Raw genomic sequence first — 18414 nt, 5'->3', positions numbered from 1 at the left:
ATAAATTATGAGTGAGAAAGTTAGACGCACAAATATCATACCCCCAAGACATGCTAACCTCTCACCATTATAATAACAGGGGCTGTTAGCATTTTGGGGGGATATGAATCATTATTCAGGATTATCCGTAACCATGCTAGCATCCACATGAATGTAGAAGTGTTTAGAAACAGATTCTATTCTTATTTACAATAAAAGTGACTCCAAAATAACACAATATATTATTTACCATTCTATTGGACACAAAATAATAACTTTGACTACTTTTATACTGTACAGTATAAGTGAATTTGTCCCAATACTTTTGGTCCCCTAAAATGGGGGACTATGTATAAGAAGTGCTGTAATTTTTAAATACCCTCAAATTAAAGCTGACAGTCTGCACTTTAACCTTAGTAATTGTATCATTTCAAATCCAAAGTCATGTAGTACAGAGCCAAAACACTGTCCCAATACTTTCAGAGCTCACTGTATTTTTAAATTAACCTGCATAATATTCACTTCATTACTTAGGACCTGTACTTGTCCAACTCCAAATCAGAGATTTCAATGTCAGGAACACTCAGCGGAAATACAAGAGATTTCACAAAAGTTAGGTAAACAAGCTTCAGCCAGGTCTGACATGTCTGGTTTATGAGTGGTGGAGCGCTCTGGAATGTTCTAGTTTGCCTGCAGGCAGCTCCCATATAGGTTGCCTTGAGTCTGCATTCCACTCACATGATAATAATATGAGCTAGGCTGAGCAAACAGAGCAAACAGAGGAATGCATCAGCTCATAAGAGAAAGGGTGCTCTCTGTGTATATACACATACACTAGCTGCTAGCACACTATATGACCTAGAAAGGGGAGCCTATAGTGTTAACAGACTTCAGAGAGGGAAATGTCAATACTTCTTTGACAAGGGGATCTACACTATACTGTATAAAAGGACACTAATGCGCAAACATAGATTCAATAATATAAACTTTGCTACACCTGGCAGCTTGTTAATGTTTTCATGCTTTAGAGAGAGAGAAGCTCTAGACTAATCATCACAACATACAGACAGTGGAGATTGTCCTCTCACTAACCAACCTTCAGAGAGAGTTCTGCATTACCACAGGTCAAAGACAGAACTCGCTGCCTACGGTCCAGAAAGGGACCTTACTTATGCAAAAGGCATTTTCCACGACAGTGTTTAACACTTTCCCCGAAGAGTGACATCAGCAAAACTGAAGATTCTCACAGCAGTGTCACAGAGTGACCCGGAGGGGGAGCAGAGGAGGGGAAGCAGAATCAAAAAGATCAAGTCAGGGCAGACAAAGCAGGTATGGGAATGAATACAACATGTCACACCCACATGACCTGCCTTCTCCAGAAAAACAGGAAACACTAGTGCTGTACCAGGTACTGTGCACAACAGAAACCGTTTACTCCAAACAGAAAAGAGTTTGTTGGACAAATTCAGGTAGGTCCCGCCCTGTTTCGTTCTGTTTTCTGCTGTTCGCTTCCATTTGGTTTCTAGTGAACACAACCCTGGAGTACCAGTAGCAGGCCATTCACCTCTGCCTAAGTCATATTCATTAGGCACCAAATGGAAACCAGACAAACAGGGAGGGACTACCTGGACATGTCCAATAAGAAACTAAACATTTTAGTTTCCATTGCAAAATGATTCAAAATGTTGTCCTTTATGTGCCCTACTAAATACGACCCATGCATGTGGTCAATCTTACCTTGGCATCTTTGGTGTGCTTCCCATCCTTTTTAAAGTGGCTGAACTCACTGTGGTCTTTCTGTGGTAGGCAAATAAATTGATATTAATAGTATACAATAGATATTTCAGATAGAAAAACAAGTACTGGCATATGTCTGCAATAAAGTAGAATGAAGAGCATGTATAGAGCAAAACAAATAATGTAGTGCATGTATCAAAATAACACATTAAGGGCTCCATTTTCAGCTGGCGTTAAGCAGTTGTCAAACGCGCACACTTTGCAATTTTGACCTGTTAAAGCCAGCCCTCTTCTGTTTTCAAATCCTGGAGCCAGGATTGGTAATTTACTTCTTACATGAGCACGTCTGTGCGGAGGTGGGAGAAGTGATCATATCTGAGGTGTGTCCTTTGGCTCGTGAGACCGCTTTGAAATACATCTTAAAATCACCAAAGCTTTATTAAACAAGTTTGTGAGTATCCCCTTCTTATCTATGTAGGCTATTGTACATTATTTGAGCCAGTTCCTGTTATTATTTTGGATGTGTGTAAAAACCCCTCCATGTAGGTTATATGCCCATCATGGAACGAGAGATGACATGATCTGGTGACACTGGTATTTAGAAACATTTAAGTTATTTTCCTGTAACAATTGCTTGTTTTCCATTTCATTTGATAAAGAAAAAAAAAGCCCTTACAGGCTACCCCTACCCTACTATAATGAAAGATGGTTCAACAGCAATTAATCTGGTGTCTTTCTTATCCTAGCCATGCATTAGCCAAGTAGGCTATCCATAAAAGGTTTCTAAAATGGTCTACACATGAGGCTTTTGCCATCATGCTTTTGCATTATTCACATAGGTCTACGTTCAGTGCATTGGCTACTCCATTCGGTTTATATCCATCCTGATTTCCAAAGAGCGCCTCTTGTATTGAAATTATTCAGTCCTATAACACCATATCAACGGTAGGCCTAGGCTACATCCTGCTTATTGAGAACATGCTTCACACATACAAATTACAGGAACCTAGTATTTTTTATTTGAGGAGAAGTGCGATGCGTAAAGGCCTATACTCGTTGAAGCCATTTACAAATCAAATGTATTTATATAGCCCTTCTTACATCAGCTGATATCTCAAAGTGCTGTACAGAAACCCAGCCTAAAACCCCAAACAGAAAGCAATCGGGTGTAGAAGTACAACAATGTTGAATGTCAACACTCCAAACATTACTTGTTACTGTAGCCTATGATATTTAATAAACTCATAATTTCTGCAGTGAAAATAGCAACAATATTTCTGACACACCCCCAGACCCATAGCCCTATCGCCAGCGCTAATATTTACCATTGCGTTAGGTTTGATAAAATAAAGCTCTAAAATGTTCAATGCAGCAGGCCACGTTTTATGACAGAAAACTTAAGCACAATTGACTTTTCGCTAAGCCCCGCCCCTCTTGGTACTGTTGCAACCTTGGACAACATCTGCAAAATTTGACCGACTACCTTGATTCGGTCTTATGTGGCAAAATTTGAAATTGTGTTTGGTTTTTTGTTGTTGATAAAGGTAAAGACTCAGAGCTACAAAATGGTATATCATACACTGCAGTTGACGAACAATGGGAAAGTAATTCTGCTTTGAAAGTTGATAAACTCCACTTTTTAGAAAATGGCCCTTGAATGTTTTGGTACACCTACTGGAGAGCTCTTCTTTGTCTACACCAATTCGGCATCGTTCACACCCTCTTAAGCCTTAGTCCCACCCATCTCTTTAAGGATTCACATGTGAGGCCATGTGCCAAACAGAGTAATGTAGAGTAGTGAACAACCAAAGATTTCAAAACTAAAAATAGTGAAATAAGTAACCTACAATAAGGAAAATGCCAGATAAAAATACACTTTATCTAGTTCTTGGCCTATATCCTAATCTGACTTCGGTGCAGGTCAAGTTGTTCTTCACATTACAGTCTCTGGTTAACACACACTATATCAAATACAATCAAAATGTATTTGTCACATGCACATGATACAGCTGTAAACAGTACAGTGGAATGGTAAACTTGCATATTTGCATAGTAGCAAAAACACAAATAGAAAGGGTCCAGATAAATGTTTTTATAATTATTAGATGACGCTTCCCGAGACACTTGTCTAAATTGATGGGTCATGTGAAAGAAATGCTATAACCCCCAGCCACATCTAACTAAGTAGATGGGTCACTATTGTCTAGACATGTACACATGTTCATGAAATACAATAGATGGCTGTAAAATCACCTCCAAACAGTACAAACTGATTGTCATAGCTAGCCACCATGCATGAAATGCTGTAGTATGAATCTGCAGGTAGCTAAAGCTAACCAACTAGGTTCACCGTTTGGTAGCTAGCTAACATTAGGCAATGCAAATGGGTTTCTGAGATGGTAATAATATTACTACACAGATCATACACGTAACGTTACCTAGCGAGCCAGCAAGCTAATGTTTGCTAGCTAGCTAACAGTACGCTTTAACTTGAAATGAAAATGACTTTCCGACAAAATTAGACATGTATAATTTCTGAAAATGTAGCTAGATTCTTACCCGTATACATGGATCAACGTTTCACGGCAGACTGGAACCACTTTAACTAAGTAAGACGTCTTGTGTACTTATATAAAAAAATACAAATAAAAAGAGTGACATACGCCTAGCTTCCTGAAATGGGTCACATTTTCCAGGGAAGCCTAATTACCCATTCAATCACTGGCGAAATCCCCTCACAATGATTTCAAACTGTGTTTCTAATATATAATGAAATTAAAACAAAGACACCCAATAGTTTCCTGATTAGCAGGGGGTATGTTGTGGTTGACTGTCATTACAATTGCTTCACAGGAACCTGGTAATGTTCTGTTTGTAGTGTAGCTCTGTTTGTAGTGTAGCTAGCCACTGAATGGCTCTGAATTCACTGTCAGCATGCAGTCAAAGCTATAACAGCTTTTAGAGATAACTAGTGCGCTCAAATCGTATCCTAATGCCGACAGCAGATGGGAGTTGTAGTCATAACATTGCTAACTTAGGTAGCTAACATTCATTTTGAGAAACAGAGCTAGTTAACCAGCTGAGCTAGCAAACAACGTAACAAAGGTCTAATTTCAGATTAGAAAAATACTCCAACAAGCTCTGCATTTCAGGAATCATAGTAGCAAATACTTCTGGAACACTGTTCAATTATTTAGCCATTTAAACATGAATTTTTTGAAGAAAATTCTCAGTATTTGCCATAGCCCTCACTGGCTTTCATGCGATTTAAATGTGAGCTTGTCCGAGGTGTCAGACTCGACGACAGTTGTTAGCCATTGGAGCGCTGTGATGGTTGCTCAAAATTCTGAGACAGATCTTTGCGCAGGGTCAATTGTGATGAGTTACGAATGATGGTACTGGTGATGATCATCTTCAATAAGGGGATTACATTGTAACATTTATATTTGATTGTCATTGGCCTATCACATGATGTTTATGCAAAATGGCTAACTCTTTGTTATAAGCATGTGCTAAGGCATCCTGGGGCATTCAGATTGAGTGGAGAGTGTCTTGTTTGTGCTCAGAGAATGTGTACTAATATTTTCATAACCGAATAAACTTGGTTCTCGCATCTTATATTCACATCGCAGACTGTTTGTGCTAGTTAACGTGAGTCTCCGTGGCTGTACAGGCTTGACAGAGGTACTTACTGGTAGATTTGAGGCATTGTCTAGGTACACAGCAAGCATAGCACAAGCACAGCCATCAGATGTCTGTAACGGAAAAATAAAAGAAATACACAATATTCGTCAAAGGTTGTATACGGTTAATAAGCACATTTGTTGTTTTCCTTTAGCGACCCGGGCTGTGCAGTATGAAAAGACATATCAGAGCTTCCACAACACGGTTTGGGTGAGTTGGCTCAACCGCTTAAGAATGCTTATAAAACTGCTTAAGAGTGGTTATAAACTGCTTAAGAGCGCTTACCTCCACAAGGAGTCCCGGGTCAGTTTGTAGAGAGAGCCACTGCAGTTTGAGATGAACCTCTCCACTCGAGACATCATCCAGGGGGAACCACTATGACAGCGAAATGGGAATAGTTTATTCATCTGAACCGAGATGTTATCACCCTCAGAACCTCTCAAAACAAGGCTAGTCAACTCCAGGCATGGAGGGCCACAAGTTCTGTTAGTTCTTTTCTACCTGATAGTTGATGCATTGATTTATATCACTGATTGGTCAGAGAGTCTTCTCATTCCATTCTTTAGATACCAAAAGGTAGAAAACACACTGAAACCAGGAGACTACCTTAACTAATAACAATCATTTCTATTTGTATCCACATTTTAAAAATGTGTTCCGTTGTGTGCAGGGCCATAACCAGGGTTTGAGTTAGTGAGGTCCTCCCTGGACATTTTTTGAAAGTTGAATTTCATTTACTGCATTTCTACACAATTAAACTTTAAAACTCTATTTGGAGAACAGCAAAAATGACCCCAGCCATTATCACCTTGGCTGCTGTAGATTCATTCACCTCAGTTGATTAGATGTAGAGAATGAAAACCAAAAGTATTTTGGCCATGCAGAACCTGAGTTGCCTATCCCGCAACTAAAACATTCAATGTGACCTTCCCACCTTATCCATCTCTTTTTTCTTCTTCACTTCTCCAAAGTCCAGGCGAAACCTACGATGGATAAATAAGCCCGCAATTGGTCAAAGTATCTAACCAGGGACATGTTCAATAGGCTTTGTCACACAAATGTTGTGTAAAATATTGCAGATAGATAACGTCATGAATAGAGCCGGCATGATTCCTTACTCTACATGTCAGAGGCATATGTTCTACATGACATATTTCTATATGAACATTCCACAACCTACTTGTGCACTACTGAATGTTTGACATGGGTCAGCAGTCAGTGACAAGTGGGTGTAAGAAATCAGAATGGGGAGGTTGTGTCTATTCTCGTGCACATAGTAAGTGGTTTCCTCACTTTCCCAGGATGTCATCCTTGTCAGTGTCCTCGTCAAACACATCCACCTCTAACTCCTGCCCAGGGGCCTCGTGTACCACAAACTGGAGTTGACAAAAAAAGGGATAAAAACAACAGAGTAAGAAATCATATATTCAAACCTATTTTATATGGTAATAAATAAAAACAAAGTTTGAATAGACAAAGGGGAGAGAGAGTGGGTTGACTGCACGATTGTGAGTGTGTGTGACTACATTTACAGTAGGAGGATTTTCAGGAGTCCCTACCTCATAAACCTCGTTCCAGCGTGGGTGCAGGTTCTCCTGGATGGTCTTGCTTTGGAAGTGGATATTGCCGACCCTAAGCACCGCGTAGGGGTCAGACTTGCCCTTCACCATTCCCATCATATAAGTGTCCTTCGCTATCAGATCCCGGGCCTCCAGCAAGTGTACCCTCACAACTCCCTAAAACATCAAAATACTGTAGTTACAAAAAAAGTACAAAACACAACAAGATCTTACTGCACACACCCACTACAATACAAATTTAACAGAACTAGCATATTTTTAGACCCACAAAATATGAACACAAGTTAGCCAGCAACACAGGAACCAGATTTGATTAACAGATTTTTAGAGATATAGAAATATTTGAAGATCCCATTAAACCAATGTTTGGTGTCAAATCTTGTTCTGACATTTCATAGAAAATTACAATTTAATGGAACCACTTCCAATTATTGGAACTGCGCCATAGATGTGCCATACACTCAAATTGTGTCTATCCATCCTCCTGTGTTGTCCGATCAGAACACCTACTGTACTGGGCCCTTGGCACTGACACAGGTCTCAACACAGTGGAGTATCAGTTTACTGTACTCACACGAGGCAGGGGGAACCTCATCTGGTCCACTTTGACCTGGTCTATGAGGGGGATACACATGCGGTTGGGTAGGACCATAAGGGAAGCGATGATGTCCATGATGGCTGGCTCAGACAGGTGACTGTGGAGGTGAAGGGTTAGGGCAGAAGTCACTTCAATCTGAAATAGTGATTTTGAAACTGATAGATTCTGACCTAAAAATTCTGAATTTGTAGAACTCTTTTTCAAGGAAAAAATGCAAAATATATTTATAAAATAATTAACATTACCTTAGACCTGGAGTGTCTAGGAGGTTGGTCAACCCTGTCCAGTTGATTTGTAGGGTCTGAAAATTAAACCATTTTGAATTTGATAACTATAAATGAAACATTTCATCACTCTTAGTATCCTACCACAAGGATGCCGATGTCCTGGCGGGGCACAACAGGTCCCATACTATTTTTTTTTTTAAATCTCTGGGTGTCATAGGTTTAAATAACAAACAGAGCCATCTTTCAGAACCCACCGGCCGACGAATGAAGAACATAGTGACTCCTCCCACCAACGGGGCATTTCCAATCAGAGGTTCCAGAATGACACGCAACATGCCTTGAAGCTGAAAAATAAAACATTCTGACATGATTAGAAAAGGGCTGATATAGATCAATTTAAAGATCAAAACCAGTTTTAAAACAGTTCCTCAAGAGGGGCAATTTCTCTGCAAACCAAAAAAGCTAATTACACACAATGCAAATTGAACACACGGCTTGATGTGAGAGGAATAATGTGACGCAACCTGTTTGCCTAGTTGGCCATGATAACAATGTTCAATTTTGAACCACAGTCTTCCTAGGCTAGCATAGGATGGTTGTATGTGCCAGTAGGACATGGAGCCAAGCTAGATGCCACATAAGAACATTTGATGCCTACCCGAATACTTTTGACCCCAGCAGTGATGGGCGGCTTCACCTCTGTGTCAATGTCCACATCCCCATCGTAACTGTGAAGCAAAAAGCACTGTCAACAGCACAAACATATCTGGGACCAGGCTAAATCCAAAGCCCTAATAGTTTACAGGGAGTCATAGAACGGACCCCTACAGTACCTTGTTATAGATTTTCTGGGACAATACAACTACTACTTCTGCTGTACTACTAACTACAGTACTACTAGCCATTGTAGGCCTATTGTGTCTTTATTGTGCTGCACTGTGTTATTGATTTGATTTTGACTACTACTACTACTACTACTACTACTACTACTATTACCTTATGTGCAGATCCATAACCACCTGCCTCTTGTCCACTTCATGGGTGTACACTTTAAGTCCAGTGATTCGGAGGGGCTGAAATTAGGAGAATATATATATATTTTATCACCAGGTGCCTAATTTATCTAAGGTGCGTACGCACCAAAAAATATACGCTGGCTGTGTCCGAATAATCATACTTGTGTTCTAAATATTAGCAAAAATAGAATGTTTTATAGTATGGGAATTTGACGAATTGCTTTGCATGCAAATATAGTTTTTGGGGGAAAATGGAGGTGTTTGTTGACATGCACAGAATTAATACATAACAATGGTAATAAAAAATATGAAAAATATGATAAAAATATGCCTTTGCTGTTAGCAAGGAGATTGCATAACTGGACATGTAGGCTTAATATGTAGATTTCATTGTGTAAATCATATTCGAATTATCTCCTGATTGGTTTATTCCCCGCTACTATACAACAAATCTTACCATTCATTAGGGATGTGCATCATTCCCTTTCAAGATGATTCGATACATATCAAGAGACATGCATGGCCTCTGATACGATACGTTTTAGTTTGAAACAATTTGGTGTGATTCGGTTTGATTAGAGAACGAATCGATGCGATGCACTAACATGTTGCATAAACACATTCATTTTCCATTCTAAATTAAAATCTGCTGCTGATGAAGGGTCATGAGCTGGGCCTTTCTGAGCTGGATCTGTCTGAGCAGACTTCTCTCTATGGGTGTGTGTTTGAGAATGATGTATGTCTATGGGGTATGTACTGTGTGTGTATGTGTGTAAATGATGTATGTCTATGGTGTATACTATGTAGGCACCTGATTTGAGTCATAAGGGAGACTAGGCATCTACCACCCCACTTCAACTATCAGATTAGGGTGGGCCCCGCACTGAGGTTCTAAAAAACCCCTATCGCCCAGTAATTAACTTGTCATTTTTGCAGATTAAGTGTTTGAGCTTGTAATGTACTAATATTTATCGCTTACACATTAGCCATGACAATACCATTGAATATATAGCACAATTTTGGATTTCACCCCAAAATCGAATGGTTTTGAAATTTAGCAGAGAGGAAGAGGAGAAACGAGAGGGATAACTGGCCACAAAATCCGTCTTCTCCAGCAGGTAGCGTTTTGCACTCACCAAGCAAGGAGTTTTTGTATGGAGGTCAATGAGAAAGTTTTGAATTTGGTTAACAAAAAAATGTAACCGCTTATTTGCTACATGTGGCTTTGATCAGAAAAATGTGTTGAGAATACAAATCCTATGATCTCCACGTACGCCAACATTTCGTGAGGAATTAAGCACGGTTGATAAATGAGGCCCCAGGTACTAGAATTAAAACAAACCTAGAACCACGAGGTGAAACTTGATATGCTAACACAACAAAAGCTCTCTCACTGTATGACCAAAGTGGACTTTTGTGAAGGTGAATGTTTTGAGGTATGGGCTGGACAATCTGATGGATGGCTGGATCTTCTCTTTGAGGAGCTTCTCCATGAACATGCCAAAGAACGGCCACGCCTGCAGCATAATCTAAAAGACATACAGACAGACATATGACCAAAGAACGACAGGAGAACTAGTTGCAATCAGCATGACCAAATCATTGTGTGAATAAACAAATGTAGAGCATAACTTTGCGAGGTTGTGTATGTGATATGTCATTGAAAACAATGTTGTTTTGAAAGCGTTGTGGGCAACATGTCATGAACTGCTTTAAACATTGACCAGACCCTCCCCAAGACTACTCTAAACAGATCTGTTTGTGCTGTCGGGCCAACTCCATTGCTGAAGTGACAACAGCACAACAGACAAAGAGTGACCAGCATGAATGGAAAAAACATTATTTTACCTTGTTGAGCCAGTCAACCTTCTCAACTTCGGGAAAGTGTACCTTTGGGAAGAGAAGAGACAACTTTACAAGAGAGTTTGATTGACACAAACCCTTGTGATTCTGTGAGTTGGCAGGAGTCCAGATAATGAAGATGACCCATCCTCATTTAATAAAGACTTACTTTTGAACTTTGAATAGGTCTACATTGTATGCAGGGAGATGGACATATTAGACAAAGAAACCAATCAGAGGCACATTTTATTTGACATAGTGCCTTCAGAAAGTATTAATACCCCTTGACTTATTCTACATTTTGTTGTGCTAAAGCCTGAATTCAAAAATGATTAATTATATTTTGTCTTACCCATCTTAACACAATACCCAATAATAAAGTGAAAACATGTTTTTAGAAATATTTGCACACGGTGGATTGAACAATATTTCCATATTATTTTCAAAATTCTTCAAGCTCAGTCAAAATTGGTTGTTGATCATTGCTAGACAACCATTTTCAAGCAGATTTAAGTCAAAACTATAACTCAGCCACATTCGCTGTCGTCTTGGTAAGCAACTCCAGGGTAGATTTGACTTTGTGTTTTAGGTTCTTGTCCTGCTGAAAGGTAAATTCATCTCCCAGTGTCTGGTGGAAAATTCATCTCCCAGTGTCTGGTGGAAAATTCATCTCCCAGTGTCTGGTGGAAAATTCATCTCCCAGTGTCTGGTGGAAAATTCATCTCCCAGTGTCTGGTGGAAAATTCATCTCCCAGTGTCTGGTGGAAAATTCATCTCCCAGTGTCTGGTGGAAAGCAGGCTGAACCAGGTTTTCCTCTAGAATTTTGCTTGTGCTTAGCTCCATTCCATTTATTTTTTATCCTGAAAAACTCCCCAGACCCTAACGATTGCAGGCATACCCAAAAACATTATGCAGCCACCACTATGCTTAAACATATGGAGAGTGGTACTTAGGTGTTGTATTGGATTTGCCCCAAACATAACACTTTGCATTCAGGACAAAAATTAATTGATTTGCCACTTTCTTTTTCAGTATTACTTTAGTGCCGTGTTGCAAACATGATGCATGTTTTGGAATATTTTTTTTCCCGTACAGGCTTCCTTCTTTTCACCCTTTCAATTAGGTTATTTTGCTCCATCCTCAGTCTTCTCCTCTCATAGCCATTAAACTCTGTAACTGATTTAGTCACCATTGGCCTCATGGTCAAATCCCTGAGCAGTTTCCTTCCTCTCCGACAACTGAGTTAGGAAGGGCGCCTGTATCTTTGTAGTGACTGCGTGTATCAATATATCATCCAAAGTGTAATAACGTCACCATGCTCAAAGGGATATTCAATCTCTGCTTTATTTTTACCCATCTAGTAATAGGTGCCCTTGCGAGGCATTGGAAAACCTCATTGGTCTTTGAGGTTGAATCTGTGATCGACTGGGGGACATTACAGATAATTGTATGTTTGGGGTACAGAGATGAGTTAGTAAATTAAAAAAATTATGTTAAACACTAATATTAAACACAGAGGGAGTCCATGTAACTTATTATGTGATTTGTTAAGCAATTTTTTAGTCCTGAACTTATTTAGACTTGCCGTAACAAAGGGGTTGAATACTTATTGACTCAAAACATTTCAGCTTTTCATTTTTAATTAATTTTGTAAACATTTTAAAATACATAATTTCTCTGACATTATGGGATATTGTTTGTAGGACAACAGGAAAAAAAATCTATTTAGTCAATATTTATTTCAGGCTATAACATAACAAAATGTGGAAAAAGTCAAGGGGTGTGAATACTTTCTAAAGGCACTGTAAACTTCCCTTTTTAATATTTTTTACATTCCATTGCCTTTTTGTGTGTCAGAGTAGCCTGGTACCAGATCTGTTTGTGCCATACTGCCAACTCTTATGACCATTGTAATGCCAAACAATGAATACGAGTTGGCAAGACCGCACAAACAGATCTGGGACCAGGCTACTGTCAGAGTGGTTGAATATAAAACTGTGTCGTCTTAATCTACCACAGTGTGGGGTTTTGATATTGAAAGGAAAAATACTGGTTAGGCAGGACCTGATGACTAATCAAGTGATTGTAATTCCAAACCTTGTGGGAGAGCAGGAGATGAAGGTCACACCCCCCAAAAACAAATACAAGCACAAAAACAAAACCGGTACATTGTGAAATACAAAATATCCACTATATTGTTTTAACAATGACAGCTACTGCTTCAACTTTACTCAACATGTTCACAAAATACTATTCTAAATGTACAACAGCCTCAGCAGGGGCACTATTATCTTTGTCAATGTTTCCTATTAGGCATGGGTGTGGTAAGGCATGGATGAGTGAAACCTCCTGCAACATAATCACACAACTATGACGTCAACACTTCCAATCACCAAAGATATTCCCATGATGTCTCTAAATATTAATATGTCCACAGGAATGGATTAAGAACACTGCTCTACAGTTATTTGGGGACACAGTAGTCAATGTGGCACTCACGACTGCCTTTGGCAAAACACAGAGGCCCAACATTCACTGCAATTTGGCAATAAACCACAGCTTGATTCAAACACAAGAAAGAATAAAGGGGGTGAAAGCTTCTGCACTGCATATTACACTCCCAAACAATACAGCCACTGCCACTACTTTGTTATTTCCCAATAATGGAATGCAATGTTAGGTCTTACTATTATTGAGGCAGAAAGTGGCTGGAAGATGATGACAAATGACGCTTCTACATGTTTGACCATAACACTATATTGCTATAACAATCATACAAGTAGGCTAGTGCTGAGCATCTGGTCTTAGTGGGTCATTTGTATGCTCATACACAAGTTTAAAATAGGCCTATGTAGGCTCTATTCTTAAGAGTGCTTTGCTTTAGCTGTGTTTGCTTTAAGTCACAAAACCTTCCAGACATGAACTCCCCCAAGGACATGAACAGCTGTAGCCTAGATGTGTTCATTCATTATGTAAAATGTGTAGAAACGCCTACTGATCCAGCAGGACAAATTTCATTTTGTGTGTGAGTGTATGTGCATATTTTTCATCTTATGTCACCCAGAGTACCACGTAACATAACTTTATTTCCACATATGGGGAACAACCTCTGTCTACATCAACAGCATACCAATACATACCCAAGTTGCCATATTCAAGGTTTTCAACTCGTTGTGGATCACTTGTGTTTCGTTATCCAGAAAGTTCATAGCCGTTCCAATTCGGATATCTTTCCACTTGCGGTTTTTCTTCCACCAAATGATCAGCATCATACACAAGAGGATCCAGATGACGCTGAGTCCGAGGTACCCTGTCAAATACACAGGATAAAAGACCAATAGCGCTCTCCCGAAGTACATCAGAAATTCCATCAAGAGTTGGTTGACCACGCTCGGGCTCAACGTCCCCGTGCTTCCCGGGACAGAGCGCTCGCCGAATCCTCCTCCCTGGACGGTTCCTTTGGAATCGCCTGAATACATTTTGTCAGTAGGTGAAGCTATGGGTGCAGTAGTAGTCGGTACGGGTAGCTGTTCGGCCATATGTGCCCTACTGAAGTCCTTTTGCGCTCCTAAAAAATGCGTTGCGCTGCATTGCAATGTCCATGTGCTGACTGTTGAAGTCAAATCAAATCTATTGATTTGGTAGCATTGGCTGTTGACTGATATCTGAGTCAAATCTAGTAGTTGGGAACTTCCGTATTTGTACCTGCACAGGTGGCTACGCCCAAAAACCTCTCCTAACCTGACACCTCTTGAGGCATCCTATGGTGCGTTCAGTTCGCTTGAAAGTTTGCTACGTTGCGGAACAGTTTGTACTGAACGAGACGTTTTCCCCAAAAGTTATTGAAAATACTTTGATGTATGTTTGGTGGGTGTGGCAAGGTGTGCCTTGAAGCAATGAGTGACGTATTTAAAGGGCAGTGGCCATGCTGATAGCGTTCCCCAACCCCTCCCCGTTTTTCAACTGGTTGATCAGTACCGCACCATTTACGTTAAATTTGAACGTTTCAAAACGTAAAAACGTACTGAACGCAATCCAGCTGATGCCCCTGCAGCCAGTCATTAAAACTGACCCCTGTCTAAAAACACAGCTCTTAGATTTCACTTGACAAAGAATGTAGTAAAACTGGTTTTCCATTTCAAGAGACCTCTCTTTTCTGCAATGTCTAATCTAGGTAACTATGTCTTGGCAACATGTCACACTAGGGCTGTGCACAGACCTTTTGGGGGGTATGTGCTAAAAAATATATAAAAAATACTGTGGCCTACCATTCATATATACAACCCAACTCCATTTGTTTCCACTATCATGTATGGGTAACAATGCTTCGAGAGTCGTTGTTGTCGATGTGTGCAGAGGGTTCGGGGCGGGGAGATGGATGGAAGCTAAACAGTGGGGTTCAAACCTTTTGACCCACTACCCCAAAAAAGAGTGGTACAAAACTTGCGACAAGCGTGTAAGCACACGCTGAACATGCCCGCAATTTCTACAGCCTAATGCCTCGATCACACCGACAGAGTTATTACATTTTGGTACACCAGAAGTACATTAATTTCCAATGCAACACTGTGCTCGCCTTGCAGCGTTGCAGAGGCAGTTCTATATGTTCTATATGTAACAGTTTAGCTTCCGTCCATCTCTTCGCCCCGAACCCTCTGCACACATCGACAACAGCAACTCTCACAGCATTGTTACCCATCGCTCCACAGCCCTTGGAGAACAAGGGAAACAACTACTTTAAGGTAAGTGACATCACTGATTGAAACACTATTAGCACACACCCCACTAACTAACTAGCTAGCTAGCTAGCTAGCTAGCTAGCTAGCTAGCCATTTAACACTGGTTACACTCACCCCCCCCTTTTCCACAGCAACCAGTGATGCAGGTCAACAGCATCAATGTAACAATTTAGCTTCCCTCTCCTCACCCCTAACTGGGCTTGAACCAGGGACCCTCTGCACACATTGACAACAGCCACCCTCGAAGCATCGTTACCCATCACTCCACAGAAGCCCTTGCAGAGCAAGGGAAACAACTACTTCAAGGTCTCCGAGCGAGTGACGTTACCGATTGAAACGCTATTAGCGTATTCTCTTTATCTGTGCCATTTGACTCGTCCCTCTGATTATCCTCTCAGCTATGTTTTCAGCTGTGCTTTGTCCTCTCACATGGCTGACTTCCCTAAAAGTAGAAGCAGTCACTCCTCAAGGAGTGCCACTCAGGCATTTCACTTGGACTTCTTGTGGCTCCTTCAATCGCATGTGACTGTGACATAGACACAGACATAGATTTCAGGTGTAACTGCTCTTGATTGGTTAACACATACAGTATGCATGGTCTGTTGCCCTTAACTGTTAGCCCTGTTGTGGCATTTCGAATCAAATCAAATGTTATTTGTCACATGCGCCAAATACAACAGGTGTAGACCTTACAGTGAAATGCTTACTTACAAGCCCTAACCAACAATGCAGTTAAAAAATTAAAAAATACCCCAAAAAATAAGAAATAAAAGTAAGAAATAATTAAAGAGCAGCTGTAAAATAACAATAGTCATCAGATATGTCATCAGAGCGCACAACAGAACATTGTACTATCTACACTCGGTTTGTTGTTTATATTAAAACCTTTTCATTAAATCAATTTTAATCTGAACTAAAGTTTTGTTGCTAAGGATTCCACGACGCAGTTAGCCTTTACGGCTGGGACTGCAAGTTTGTGTCCCTTTTTTGCGTGGATTCCGCGAGTGCTAGCTGGCTGTACTACAGACACCTGTTATCGCCGTGGGAAAGACTCATTGTTATCTTTTTGTAAAACAACTGGTTGCAGTAAAGAGCCAATCTGGATACTAAGGAGATCCTGAGGGAAATCGACGAGTACCAACAGCTTTATGCTATGGAGGAACAACATACTCCATCATGGAAAGCCGACCACCTCACAAAATAACTTTAACCCAACAAAAAAAAGAAAAACAGATAAATCTACAGACACGGACGATTTACTTACCATTGAGGTAGAGGCTAGTGCTCTGGCTGGAATCCATGCAACACTGGAAAAGTTGTGTGAGGAGGTAGCAGGGCTGAGGGGGAGTTTGGAGTTCAGCCAGAGTGAAATTCTCATGCTCCAAAGAGAAAACAAGACACTCACAGCCAAGGTAACAATCCACGATTCCAACATGGATTGTCTACTCAGGGAAAACAGGGTGATGAAGGAGTCGCTACTAGACATACAAAGCCGTAGGTTGCGCGGAATTTTTTTTTTTCTGCGATTACTGAGGACGCATCCAATGATCCAGAGGGCGCGATCAGAGAATTCATGTAATCCGCCTTGAAACTTCCTATAGAGACTGTAAACAAGGTGGCTTTCCACCGAGTACACAGACTTGGAGCTCGGAGTGACAAGACCAAGGGTCCCTGACCGATCATCGCAAAATTTGAACAATTTGAACACGGTCTCAATGACCAATTTCCAAGGGAGATAAACGAACGTCGTAAAGAGACTGTATCCGGTACAAAGACAACAAAGGGAGAATGGTAAGCATGCCTTTACCCTTATGGACAACCTCCTTATAGATGGACAGCTATTCCGAGACAGCTCCATAACACTGTGGCTGTACTAAATTCTACAGGGACTTCAGGTTAGGAAAAAGGTAGGTATGGGAACTGTAAAAAATATCTGAACATTATGAAGTGGATATGAACACACACATACTCAATTACATGCGTGCTTATACATACAGACTTATACATATACACACACACCTGATCTCGCTCTCTTCTCTCACTCTCTCTTTCTCTATTTTCTCTTCTCTCCCTCTCTATTGTCGAGAGCTGTTTTATAATTTAATGTGTTTATTGTTTGTCTATCTTTTTTATGTTTTTGTCTACAAGTTTATATATGTTTACAACAAGCAAGGGGAAGATATCAGAATAGGGGCATTGGGGAATAATAACATATTGTACGGAATACATTTGTATTGTAGTGAAGCCGTCTCTAGAGTAATGCAAGGTCTCTTTCATGAACATGTGAAATGTCAATTGCTATGGAAATGCTGGGATGTGTTTTTCAATTATGTTAAAGGTAATTATGATGCAACTATGATGGTGATACAATATGGATTACAATTATCATCATGAATATTAAGGCTATACTCACTACATGTTACACAGATAGACACTCAACCATGCAAATTGGCAGTTATTATTTATTTGGACATTATAGTCTTACTTTTATACAGACATTGTACACACTCTCACTATATCACATCCAATATCATACACATCAACCTACTCAGATTTGCTACACACATAATATCTTGTCTCAATTTTCTAACATCTGTGGCATTGGCTCACAGGCAAACAGGCAAGGGAATAAAACAAATATTGCTAGAACCTATTTCTTGAATTCTAAATATCAGACATTTGAAAGCTCTAGTTTTGACCTTCATAATACCTCTGATGGCAGTAACTTTACAAGCACTAATTATGTTCAATTTAGACTGGGAATAGTATCTAGTTATGGTAAGGGGTGAAATAAGTATAGCCAGTTATAATTGTAATGGTTTAGCAGATTATAAAAAAGAAGATCAGTCTTTACATGGCTAAAAGAAAAGGAATATAACATATACTGTTTACAGGAAACTCACTTTACATCCTTAGATGAAGCTGCGTGGAAAAAGGAATGGGGTGGTGAAATAATTTTCTGTCATGGACAAAGGAACTCAAAAGGTGTGACGATATTAATTAACAAAAAT

At 40.0% G+C, this 18414-nt stretch overlaps 1 protein-coding gene across 2 annotated transcripts in view; it reads right to left on the bottom strand.

Moving 5' to 3' along the window:
- esyt3 (extended synaptotagmin-like protein 3) overlaps window positions 1–14470 on the bottom strand; it is a 32443-nt gene extending 17973 nt beyond the window's left edge. The window contains exons 1-14 of one of the 2 annotated variants that reach the window (XR_003868198.1): window positions 13805–14469; window positions 10670–10711; window positions 10216–10350; window positions 8802–8878; window positions 8464–8533; window positions 8060–8149; window positions 7824–7879; window positions 7555–7675; window positions 6960–7136; window positions 6694–6776; window positions 6335–6383; window positions 5686–5775; window positions 5409–5471; window positions 1717–1776 (exon numbers count right to left, since the gene is read on the bottom strand). Coding sequence is in view for 1 of the 2 variants with exons in the window: in XM_029703556.1 (XP_029559416.1) it covers window positions 1717–1776; window positions 5409–5471; window positions 5686–5775; window positions 6335–6383; window positions 6694–6776; window positions 6960–7136; window positions 7555–7675; window positions 7824–7879; window positions 8060–8149; window positions 8464–8533; window positions 8802–8878; window positions 10216–10350; window positions 10670–10711; window positions 13805–14203 (1512 nt within the window). In the remaining variant the exon portion in view is untranslated. Of the gene's footprint in view, window positions 1–1716; window positions 1777–5408; window positions 5472–5685; window positions 5776–6334; window positions 6384–6693; window positions 6777–6959; window positions 7137–7554; window positions 7676–7823; window positions 7880–8059; window positions 8150–8463; window positions 8534–8801; window positions 8879–10215; window positions 10351–10669; window positions 10712–13804 lie in introns of both variants that reach the window. The other variant, XM_029703556.1, reaches the window with a different exon arrangement.
- Between the last annotated feature and the right edge of the window lie 3944 nt (window positions 14471–18414).

The sequence above is a fragment of the Salmo trutta genome, chromosome 20 (assembly GCF_901001165.1).
Source record: "Salmo trutta chromosome 20, fSalTru1.1, whole genome shotgun sequence".
Classification (NCBI taxonomy): domain Eukaryota; kingdom Metazoa; phylum Chordata; class Actinopteri; order Salmoniformes; family Salmonidae; genus Salmo; species Salmo trutta.
The sequence above is the reverse complement of the archived record's forward strand: the minus strand, read 5'-3'. Positions and strand labels throughout refer to the sequence as shown.